This window comes from Myotis yumanensis, unplaced genomic scaffold (assembly GCF_028538775.1).
Source record: "Myotis yumanensis isolate MYYU_CA2020_CCGP unplaced genomic scaffold, mMyoYum1.0.hap1 SCAF_3, whole genome shotgun sequence".
Lineage (NCBI taxonomy): Eukaryota > Metazoa > Chordata > Mammalia > Chiroptera > Vespertilionidae > Myotis > Myotis yumanensis.
In genome coordinates, this window is record NW_027223754.1 from 182,920,066 (window position 1) to 182,932,301 (window position 12,236).

General features: G+C 33.6%; 1 protein-coding gene across 6 annotated transcripts in view; it reads left to right on the forward strand.

Moving 5' to 3' along the window:
- ABCC9 (ATP binding cassette subfamily C member 9) overlaps positions 1-12,236 on the forward strand; it is a 124,056-nt gene that overhangs the window by 21,975 nt on the left and 89,845 nt on the right. For 5 of the 6 annotated variants that reach the window (XM_070410584.1, XM_070410588.1, XM_070410582.1 and 2 more), the window contains exons 5-8: positions 3,623-3,744; positions 7,475-7,641; positions 8,643-8,885; positions 10,835-11,020. In XM_070410584.1, coding sequence (XP_070266685.1) covers positions 3,623-3,744; positions 7,475-7,641; positions 8,643-8,885; positions 10,835-11,020 — 718 coding nt within the window. The remainder of the gene's footprint in view (positions 1-3,622; positions 3,745-7,474; positions 7,642-8,642; positions 8,886-10,834; positions 11,021-12,236) is intronic. The other variant, XM_070410585.1, reaches the window with a different exon arrangement.

The window sequence follows — 12,236 nt, forward strand, 5'->3', positions numbered from 1 at the left end:
TCTGAGAGTTCTTTACATATATGTGCACATCGTGATTTCTGATAAAAAGAAAAATCAGAGGCTCTTAGATATGCCGTCTCCAAGCATGTAGAAGCTTAATTGGCTGTTGTTATCTTAATGATAATTGTTTAAAACACCCGGGCATATTTGTATTATATTGTATTAGCATAGCCAATTCTAGTGTTCATTTTTTTATTCCTTTAATACATGTATAGGCTGACTTGACATGTTTCTCTGTGTATGTATAAAGGGGAAGATTGGTTAGTCCAATATTTCCTAAAACCCTGACATCACATAGGCAAGGATGACTTCTTTCCACCCTCATGGTTGATGTCAGAGACTTAGAAGAGACTGAACTAATAATGATGAAGGCATATGCTAATGGCAGGACCTTGTTTTAAAGTGGTAGCGATACAAGAGATCCATGCTAAAAACAAGCAGAGGTAAACCTTTGATCTTGTCCTATTCCTCCCATTCTTCAGCTATAGCCGTCTTCCCCTTACCCTTTATATCCAAGCCTCTCCAAAGCCATCTATCTGCCAGTTACTTTTGAACCCATAGATTTAGTTTGCTTTCTCTTGCCTTGTCCTATTCTGGAAACGGCTTCTACAAGAAACCCAATGAACATTAATAACATCTTAATTTATACTCTTTCCTCCTTAACATGGTTATTATATTTGATGCAGCTAATCATTCCTTCCTTATTTTTTAAAACAAAATATTTATGAACTATATTTTACTTAAAATATCACTTATGCTCATTATAATTAGCAAAACAATGCAAAGACCTTCCTAATTGAGTAATTAATTTTTATAGTAATACAGATATTAAAGCTATTAATTTTTCTTTTGAAATATCCTTATCTGTTGCATTGGTATTTGTAATGTGTTACCTTTTTTTATTTCTATGTAAATAATTTATGATTCCCGTGTAGATACTCTCTTAGGTCTAGGAATCATTTTTTAGTTCGGTATTTAGTCTAACTTGATAGGTTTATTATAAGAGCATATAATTTGTTAAATGAATACTTTTGGGGATTTATTAATATTTTCATAATAGTAAAATACTTGATATATTCTTTGTAGGAGATGAAATTTTATTGAGTTTACTGATTGGATTACTGAAGTCTTGTATCTTTATTATTTTTATATTATTTAATCTATTACATTCTAAAAATGTGTATTAAAATCTTCACTGTTATTATGTTTTCATTTAGGATTTTTAAAATTATTTTCTCCTTTTTGAAATTATTCTTTTGTCCCCCATGATGTACACTTTTTAAATTTTCTCCCTAACTTCCTGACTAAAGATTTTCCGCTATAATGAGATGCATATGCTACCACAGAACACTGAGATCAGTGAATCACACTCTAAAAATAATAGAGCTTAAGGGAAAGATTAGGGTTGGGAAAACCACTTGCAACCCAGACAACTTTGTGAGCAGAGCACTAACAATATGACAGTAATCCTAATAAAAAACTTGAATGGTTAAAAGACACAAATAAATGCCACAGTAAAACCTTATAGTAGCTTACTAGTATCTTCATTCATCCTTTATTATTGCTTCCCTTAATTATATTTTATCATTCTTTTTCTAACTTCTTTCATTGACTCTTTGCTTTATTATAATTATTTATTACTGAATATGTTTCTGAGTATAGCTTTTACAACATTTTATATGCTTTCATAAGTAGTATGATCATTTTAAAATATCTTAAATATTAAGTGATTTTTAAAATTCTTTCTTTTGTTCAATAATTAAAGAGTATTAGAAGTACTTCCTAATTTCTGTATTGATGAAATATTTATTTTCTACTTTTTCTCTTTGAACACTTTGAACTACTTCAAAAGTGGTGGGTCGTTCTTAAGCCAGTTTTTACGCTATCACACTTTCATTAATATGTCTATATTAATGATTCCAAATTCATCACTGATGTTACAAATCATGTTACAAATCTCTACATACACTTGCCTATTAGACAACTTGCTTTGCATGTTTATTGGTCCATACATTCCTGCTGAAACTTATTGGCTTCCTCTCTCCAGTTTGTTCATCTTCTTAAAATCTTATTTGTTCACACCACCATTCACTTAGGCACCGTGGGAATTATTCTCTACATCTCCATCACCATCACCCTCATTGTGAAACTCTATTAAAGTCCTGTCCATTTTAACACTTAATATTTTTGCAAATGTATTATTTCCTCCATGTTTCTGCTGCCAAATCTTAATTCAGGGTTTCATCATCCCTCACCTGGCCTATACCAATATTTTGCTAACTGCTTTCTTTCCTTCCAAGTCTTTCCCCTCACCTCAAACCTACACACTCCCTATCAACTCCATTATTCCCATTACTAACAGATTGAACTGTCTAAAACTTAAATATGACTGTACCACTTACCTATTAAAATATTTCAATTTTTTGCAAGATTAGATTCTAGCTCCTTATATATCATACAAAGCCCTTTATCCTATCTCATTACACTACTTGGAAATTTGAACATGTTATACTGTTTCATGCTTCTATGTATTTGCACATTCTGTTCCTTCATTTAAAGTGCTGTTCCACCACTTTCCTGACAAGTGGATTCCTCTTTATATTTGTTTCCATTGCCAACCATACCTCTTCTGAAGTGACTTTCCCAAATGTTTCTCTTTCCCTCATTCTCAAACAAGTTACTTTCTTTTCTATACTGCTTGTATACTAAAATATTTAAGTATTTGAGAAAATATAAATGTTTCATTGTGTGGCATTGTTATTGCAAAAGGAGTTGAGGACTGTCTACCATGCAAATCTGTGCTGTCATGTTTCTGATCCACCTGAAGCTGTCTATTGTCTTCAGAACAAAGCTTCCTCTCCTTGCAATCACACTGAATTGTTTGTAGTACCCTTGAACTTATCTAGACCCTCTGCCTGGAATTGTCCTCCTCTCTCTTCCTCTGGGTAATAATTTCTCATTCTTAAAGTTTCCATTCAGAAGTCCAATTTTTTTACAAAGCTTCCTCTGTCACAGACTCTAGCTCTGTATGTTCTCACAGTCCCTTCACCTGGGTTGTAATTTTCTATATACTATTACTATCCTCCATAAACTCCAAATTTTGTGACCACAGACCACAGACACTGTATCTTGTCTTGTGTCCTGTTACATCCCAGAATCTAATACAGTGTCTGGACCAGCTAACACGTATGTATTCAATGAATCAAGGAAAACGGAGAAATCACTGCAAAGGTTAGGAAAGCTATCAAAAAATAAACATACTTTTCACATACATTAGAGTTTATTTCCAGTGGATTGTTTTTACTTGCTATAGGTGTTAAAAATATTTCAGCAGGTCTTCCCTTTAGCTTTGGAGCAGTTATATATTTGCCTTAGTTGTTCATATTTTAATGTCTTGTTTAGCTGTGTTTATTCAGCCCTCCATGTTAAGGTAGATCCTTTCAATAGAATTTTGTCCCCCCAATATAATCTTCCTTATATGTTCTCTTGGCAACTACTCCTGTATTCTGTATTTTAAATCTCTGATTGCTAAAAGAGAGTTTTAATGAGGAAATTGGAAACAAAATGTGAGACTATCTGGAGCCATCAGCTGTAGACACTGACACTGTACCGCTCTCCATAGACGGTGGACGTCGCGGCATCTCCACCTCTTCATGCCGGCCGTGATGGGATTTGTTGCCACTACAACATCAATAGTATATTATCATAACATTGAGACATCAAATTTTCCTAAGTTACTTTTAGGTAAGTATGATCAAGTGTCCGCCTACCCCCCAAAATTGCTATTTGTTTTCCCTTTTTCTTATAGAAACTGCTATCAGCGTGGGTTGGGATTGGGAATAATTAAACATGGGAGAACGACAACGTTTCATTCTTCTGTAGTCTCCCAATAAAGGTGGAGGGGAAGATAAATTGAATTGCTTTAGGTTGTGAAAACATATCCCAGGACCTCTGTTCTCCACTAAATACCTCTCATGAAGTGTTTGTGTGTGGCAGGAGGAAAGTGTAGGGTATGTGCTGGCCTTCTGGCTTGCAGAAGCTGTACTCTTGAGAATCAGAGCACTTGCAAGGAGCTATTGCACTGTATGGTCCCATGAAGCAGCCATCTCATCTAGTTCCACGTGTTTCTGCCTTTGGCTTGGAGTCCTGAGGCATTTTCAGAAGGTTCAAGCCTTTCATGGATACTGTGGGAGTGTCACGCTCTTCCTAGAATTTCTGCCAAGGCATCAGGGGGCCCCGTGTGGCAGAGTATCCTTCATAGCATGCTGAAAACGATGTTGTCCTGCCTGGCCAGCGTGGCTCAATGGTTGAGCCTTGACCTATGAACCAGGAGGTCATAGTTCGATTCCTGGTCAGGGCAATGGGTCAGGGCAATGCCCACTGTGGGGTGGGTTGCGGGCTCCATCCCCACGGTGGGACGTGCAGGAGGAAGCACAGCCCCTCATCATGCCTGACATCATCTTTTCAGCTTCCCTTGCCTCCCTGTCCTGTAGAAATCAGAGGCTATCTAAATGTTACTTTTTCCTTAGGCTGAAATAACATAACTCATCCCAATTAGTTATATTCAATATTCTGCCCCATCTTAGCATTCGTTGGTGTACACTTTCATAAACAGAGCTAAGAGGAAAGGATAGAGCATGGATCATGGATGGGCTCCAGGGACCTGTGACTCTCCTAAAATGATAGACAGAGTTGTATGTGTTTGGGTGTGAATGAATGCTTACACTTTTATAAGGTTCATAATTTCATTTGATTATATATGAGGAACATAACATTGACTGATAAAGAAAAGTAATAATTAAACCACACATTTTCCCCACACATTTTAAATTTTAATGTTAATAAAATTTACATTAAAATTTAAAATGGATAAGGATATATTGATTATTTAATTTTATGGTGCATTGCATTATTTGATTGGGCAAATGTAATCTAATAAAAATAAGTAGACATGATAAATATTAATTTAAAAGGCTTATCAATGTCTGAATTACTAGAATGCTCTTTAGTACAAAATGACAGAGATATTATTACAGTAATTTTTTTATGAAGATGCCCCCCAAAAAGTGAAATTTCTGATGGCAACAGCAAAAATATACATAGCATTGGGAATTCGATACACTAGACATTAACTTTCTGAAAAACTGATGATAAAAGAGTTATAAGATATAATTAGAAAGGAAAAGTGCATGTTAATAATATTTTGAAGGAAATGTGATCAGAATCTGACTGTAATTTTGATGTAGGTACCAGGCATAATTTGATCATATTTCTGGAAGAGATAAAAAAGTCTAACTTTCTCCTTAGTTTAGGAAAGAAATATTTGGACCTAGAAAGATCACACTTATTTTAAGATCACAAAACTAGTAATTTTAACCGAACATTGTATTATGACCATACCAAACATAGTTGAAAGAAAGAATTATGCAAATACTCATATATCTACTACTTAGATTCTTCAATTTATATATTTCTTTATATTTTATCAAATATCTACATCTTTCTGTCCCTCTTTATTGATCAACACATCTTATTTTTGGTGTATTTAGAGTAAGTTGCAAAAAAATAAATAAAGTTGCAGACATTAATATGTATCATCCCCTGATGATTTCAGCATGCATATCATTAAATAGAATTTAAACACTTGTTTACAGTTCTTTTGGGGCGATAAAATTTTCACACTGAAGTACAGAAATCTTTATTTGCTAAATGCATAGATGCCTGTGTAAGCCTATAATTATATAGAACATTGCCATCATCCATGAAAGTTTTCTGGTGCTCCTTCCATTCAGTCCTCATTTTCATTTCCACAAAAGCAACACCTAATCAGATTTTTCCCCCTGCCATAGATTAGATTTGACTGCTTTAGAATTTCATATAAATTGAATCATATAGTTTAAACTCTTGTGTAAGACTTCTTTCTCTCAGCATGATTTTTTGAGGCTCATTCATATTGTAGTATCAATCAGTATTTTGTTCTTGTAACTGTGGGTATTCCACTGTATAAATATACCTCAGTTTTTCATATTCTTGTTGATGTATAGCTGGGCCGTTTCCGGTTTTGGCTATCATGGGCGGGGGGAAAGGCAGCTATAAACATTCATGTGCAAGCCTTGTTGTGGATTTATTTCTCTTTGTTTTATTTCTCTTGGATATATACCTAGGAGTGAAATTGCTGGGTCATAGGGTAGGTAGGCAAATGTTTATATTTGTAAGAAGCCACAAGATCTTTCCCCAAAGTGGCTTATTTTACAGGCGCACTAACAGTATGTGGGAATCCCAGTTGTTCACATGCTCTCCATCATTTGATGATCTTAATTTTGTAATTTAGCCATGCTGGTGGGTATGTACTAATAACACATTGTGGGTTTAATTTGCATTTCCGTAAGGACTAGTGATGTTCAGCACTTTTTGATGAGTTCACTGGCTATTTGTTATTTTTGTGAAGTGGCTATTCATATCTTTTGTTGAATTTTTATTTGGTTGTATTTTTATTGTTGAGTTGTAGGAGTACTTTGCATATACTAGATACTAGTATATCATCAGATACATGTTTTGAGAATATTTTCCTTCTAGTCCGTGGCATGAACACTCACTTACTTAATAAAATATAGTGATCAGAAAATTTTAAGTTTTTAAATATTTTATTTTATTTTTTCCATCTCCTTTATCCTATCTATGTCCTCTTCCACCTCCAATAAAATTTTAATTTTGATGTACTATAATTCATCATTTTTCATGTATAATTATTGTTTCTTGTGTCTTAATAAATCTTTGCCTTCTCAGCATGTTTCCCTCATATTCTCCTTTGACAACAGATTTCTAGGAACATCTCTGCTTCCATCTCATATTTGCTACAAAATTCTGGCTGTGGTTGTGATGGTGTAGATCCCTATCCTTCTGACATGACTACTTGCAGCCTGGGTTTGCTCTGTAGGACTGTTATTATTCTCTGCGCTCTAGTTGTGTGTGGTGTTTTAAACCATTTTGACTGATTTGTAAAGCAGTAAACCTATGACATAGCTTATGGATTCCATAATAATTCCAGGGTAGCACTATTAGACATATCCCTGGGAGTTGCAAGGCACTTATCTATTGGTTAGGTTACACAAATAACAACTTGTGAATTCGTTGTATAAGCAAGGCTTCTTAAAAAACAAGACCAAAAGATAAAGTAAATTTTTAAGTCTACAGAATTACACAAGTTCTGAAGTGTGTAGGCTATCCTTACCTATATCTCTCCTTATGTCTGTGCATCTGTCACATATAATCAAAAGAGGAAGCACTAACATTTTAAAATCATTACCATACCACACTAAAGCATACATGTTTTTTCAGCAAATAAAATGATCTGGAAATAGAATATTTAAAATTGTCTTTGTTATTAAAAAGCATTATATGTATATTGAAATTTCAGTGAGGTTTTGAAAAATATCAGTGAAAGATTGAATCTGTTTCTTTTTCCTTTTCTCAGCCCTATTCCTGTATTGGGTAATGGCCTTTATTACAAAAACCATAAAATTGGTCAAGCATTGGCAGTCTGGTTGGGGATTATCAGATCTGCGTTTCTGCATCACAGGCATAATGGTCATCTTGAACGGACTCCTGATGGCTGTGGAGATCAATGTCATTCGGGTCAGAGTAGGTATCTAATGGTTCTTTGTTTAGTTTCTAGAATTCAGGACCCTAATATTAAAGATCGAAGTCAGCTAGAAATCATTTGTGTTTAAGAGGATGAAGAAATGTATGTCATCTATGTGTATAAATATAAAGTTGAACTAATCATTAAGTTTTAGACCATTAATGTTTCAGAAAACTCAATTTGACCCTGGGATCTACTTATTAGTTCAAAAATATTGATTGGATGCCTGTTATGTGCTAAACACTATGATTAGTTCATATTATAGGTGAAATTGTTTTCATTAGAAGTTTCAAAAGCTTCATCATCCATGATTGATTCAAAGCAAGCCTGTGTTAATCAAACTACTGCATTATCAGAAATTTCAAACTGAAAAGATCTAATCCAGCTTGTTCATTTCACTGATGCAAAAACTTCTATAGAGTTAACTCTTGCTATATATCCAAGTAACATGGTCAAGACTCATATCTGGTCTATGATTACAAATCTATGGTACTTTCCAGAACCTAATGCTTCCAGTTATATTGTGACATACTAGTGACTGATTCTTTAATATTTATTTTCTACCAGTGCACTTTGAATTTGCACTGAATGGCAAGATACATGTTGCAATAATGTTAGGCCACAAATTAACAGAATGACAACAATGGTGTTGATAACCCATTTAAAAAAATCTAAACAATGTAAGTCATTTAGTTGACTTTCTCACAGGATAACATGAATGATTAAATTTTAGCACTGTAATAACTATCTTTTATAGGGATAATTGATTTTTTAGAAGTGGCTTCAAGTGGATTAAATATAAAACTCTGGAATTCAATTAGTTAATTGAGTCACAACCAAAGGGAAATATTTTAAAGAATATTTCAGAAATGGATGGACCAAAGTATGCAAATACAAATTTTGGCCTCTTGAAATGAAAATGTAGAAAAGGTTTAAATTTTATTTTTAACAAATGGAAAACGAATTGGGTTGTTATTTTGTGGACTGTTTCTTGCTACAGAGATATGTATTCTTCATGACTCCTCAGAAAGTAAAACCTCCCGAAGACCTCCAGGATCTTGGTGTGAGATTTCTTCAACCGTTTGTAAATTTACTGTCCAAAGCAACATACTGGTGGATGAACACACTTATCATATCTGCTCATAAAAAGCCTATTGATCTGAAGGCAATTGGAAAATTACCAATAGCAATGAGGGCGGTAACAAATTATGTTTGCCTGAAGGATGCATATGAAGAACAAAAGGTAACAGTATCTGTTTTTCATGATAATTGTGGGGAATAGACCTATTAAACATAAAGGCTCTAAGCATAAATAATACCTATGGTTAAGGAAGAATAGATTTGCTCTCTCTGTCTTCCCCAGTAGTTTTGAGTCATGTTAATTGGGCTGCTGAGGATCAACCAGAAATACAGGGTGGGGCAAAAGTAGGTTTACAGTTGTTAAGTTTGCAAAACACAGAGTTTATTCTTATATTATTATTTCTTAATTATATTATTTTTCATACAAACAACTACAAACCTACTTTTGCCCCACTTGTATGTTGTGTCAGCTGCCCAGTCAATATATGAGCAGGGATAGAGAGAGCACTCTTTTTCTCTGGGACCAAGTGGAAGGTAAGAATTAAGTTCAATAATAATGTATGTCTAATCGTTGTTACCATATAATCAATAATTCATGGACTTTTTGTTGTCTTTTATCAAGTATCTTGTCAATATTTGTTATTTAAAGAGAAAATAGATTATATCCATTAATAACTTAACTTTAAGAAACTAAAGTTTTTTATTAACTAAAATTTGAATGCTGAATTTCAAACTTAGGAAAATAAAGCAAATAAAGGGGTACTTCTACTTATACCATGTACCAAGCTATATTTCAGCCAAAATTGGTTTCTTCAGGTACTTTCTTTGCATATTTATAATTGCTTTAAAAATAGAAATGTAGGAATCTTGGATTTTTTCAGTTTGTTTTCAACCTGCATACTCTCCACAGTGGTAAATGTATTTTATATTGCAATCATGTGCACATTTTATTGTAATTAAAAATATGAGCATACACAACCAACATTGGAAAGGAATAGGATATGGGGAATCAGTTATAGAGTTTTTGGCTGTTTAAAATTAAGATAAACAAAGGATTATGGTAAATGATGAAAATGACCTCTGTTTTGTGTCAAACATGTGTATTATGAAATTAATATTTCAGGAAATGGTTACTACAAATAAACCCGAGTCATCTCTTTGATTTCACCTCTGGGAAAAGTATTGCATAATATTTTTAAACTACTGCACTAAAGTAAAGATTAACAATATAGCCTAAGCACAATTTACAGTTCTTAGTACTCTTATAACACAGATTAACTTGAATTTGGTGTGTTAATTAATCTTTTTTATAAAAAAAACTTAAAAATAATAAAATTTTATTTATCTAACAGGAAATTGAATATGAAATACAATTTAACTCTATTGTGTTGAGTTAGCTTCTTTGCCACAGTGAAAAGACTTTATTCGCCTTTACTCCAAGAGATAATTATGATTGTTCAGCTCTTAAAATATTTTCAGCACACAACTGTAGGTCTATGAAACTATGAGTTGGCTTACGCATATATGCCATTTTTTATTTTGCATTTTTTAAAGGAAGAACTAGAAAACACAAGTCTAACATAACTTTAAAAGTATCTACTATTCACAGAGATGGGAGGAGAAACAATTTGAAGTTGGGATCTTCTGTTTTGTTTAGCTTATAATAATTTGATAGGAGAATCTTTTATGATCTAGTAACTCCAGAAACCTTGTTAGCCTGTCAGTAACCTTGCCTTTATACATTACTATCTTCTTTTCATACAATGTTATTTGGTATATTCATGACAGAGCTACATTTTCCAAATAAAATCAAAGGGAATTAAAATAGATTTGGCCTTAAGAATTTTGGGTCATCCTTTGACAACTAAAAATAATACAATGTCATTTAAAAACTGTCCTGGTTACTCTTCATTTTCTCTATTACATTAAAATGCATTCAGTAGCATAGAATGCAAGAATACAGAATCATGCATATTATACTGAAAGGGACTCATTAACAGTTATTTATAAACATAAAAAAATGGGAAGAAATGTCCATAGTGGCAAAGATTAATTGATGAGCTAGTCATTTTATTTAAGTTCATCTGTTTTTTGTTTGTTGTGTTTTTCCAGAAAAAAGTAGCAGATCATCCAAATCGGACTCCATCTATATGGCTAGCCATGTACAGAGCTTTTGGACGTCCAATTCTACTTAGTAGCACATTCCGTTATCTTGCTGACTTACTGGGTTTTGCTGGACCACTCTGTATTTCTGGAATAGTGCAGCGTGTGAATGAAACCCAGAATGGGACAACAGGAGTAAGTTTATGGTACTTTTGAAAGGAAACATTATTGGCGGGTTTCATTGTCATTGTTACTTTTTACTAATGCAGTTTTATAAATAGTTCAAACGGTTATTTATAAAGAATTCAATGCTTTTTAAAAAAGAAATCACTAATTTTTCTTGTGGAGCATATTGTGCATTTATGTATTAATTGAATGGATATGGTCAACAAAATCTTTTCTCAGATTCAGAGCCTATAAAATTTTAATAAGCATTTACTGTGAGCCAGAAACTATGCTTGGAAATTTCACATTAGTTATTTTAGTTGATCTTTAAAACAATCCTTTGAAGAATTTTCATGCATGTGTGCATGCAAGGTGGTGGCTGAGTCACTTTTCTAGAGGCCTATGACCAATAACATTAGTAATGTGATTTTCAGTATGTACATTTTCTTTTTCTAATATATTAAAGCCACAATAATAAGGGCACATCACATTATGATATTTTTATTAGATATTATATTATTATTTTGGAGGCTATATAGTATTAGATATTTGCTGTTATAAATTTATAATCTTATATTTTCTCTTCTTAATAAACTCTGCATCATGAATTTCCTAGTTTCTTTCTAAGGGCAGAGTTAATTTCCCTAGATACACAGATGGAAATGCTAGTCCAGATGCATTGATTTTCCTTTTCTAGTCTCTCAGTCTAATTTCCTGTCATTTTTTCTTTACATTTTAAAATTTTATGCATTTTCAAATCCTGCAGTAAGTGCTGCCTTCTCAGGGAAGCCTTTTCTGATGATCTTAGTTGGAATTTGACTCTGCTTGTTACTCCCCTAACACAATGTCTACTTCACTCTGGCACTTGACATAGGTGCTATTTATAATGAGGCATACCATTTATGGATACCCTTATCTTCCTAGGTTTTAAGCTGTTATTTTCTTTTGTTAATCCTCACCTGGGGATATTTTTCCATTGATTTTTAGAGAAGTGGAAGGGAGGGGGAGAGGCAGAGAAAGAAACATCTATGTGAGAGAAACACATCGATTGGTTGCCTCCCACATGTGCGCTGACTGGGTGGGGATCAAGCCTGCAACCAAGGTATGTGCCCTTGACCAGAATTGAACCTGCGACCCTTTAGTCCATGAGCAGATGCTCTATCCACTGAGCCAAACCGGCTAGGGCATGTCAGCTTTTTAAACAGAATGACTGTGAATAGTTCATACTTGTGTCCACAATGCTTAG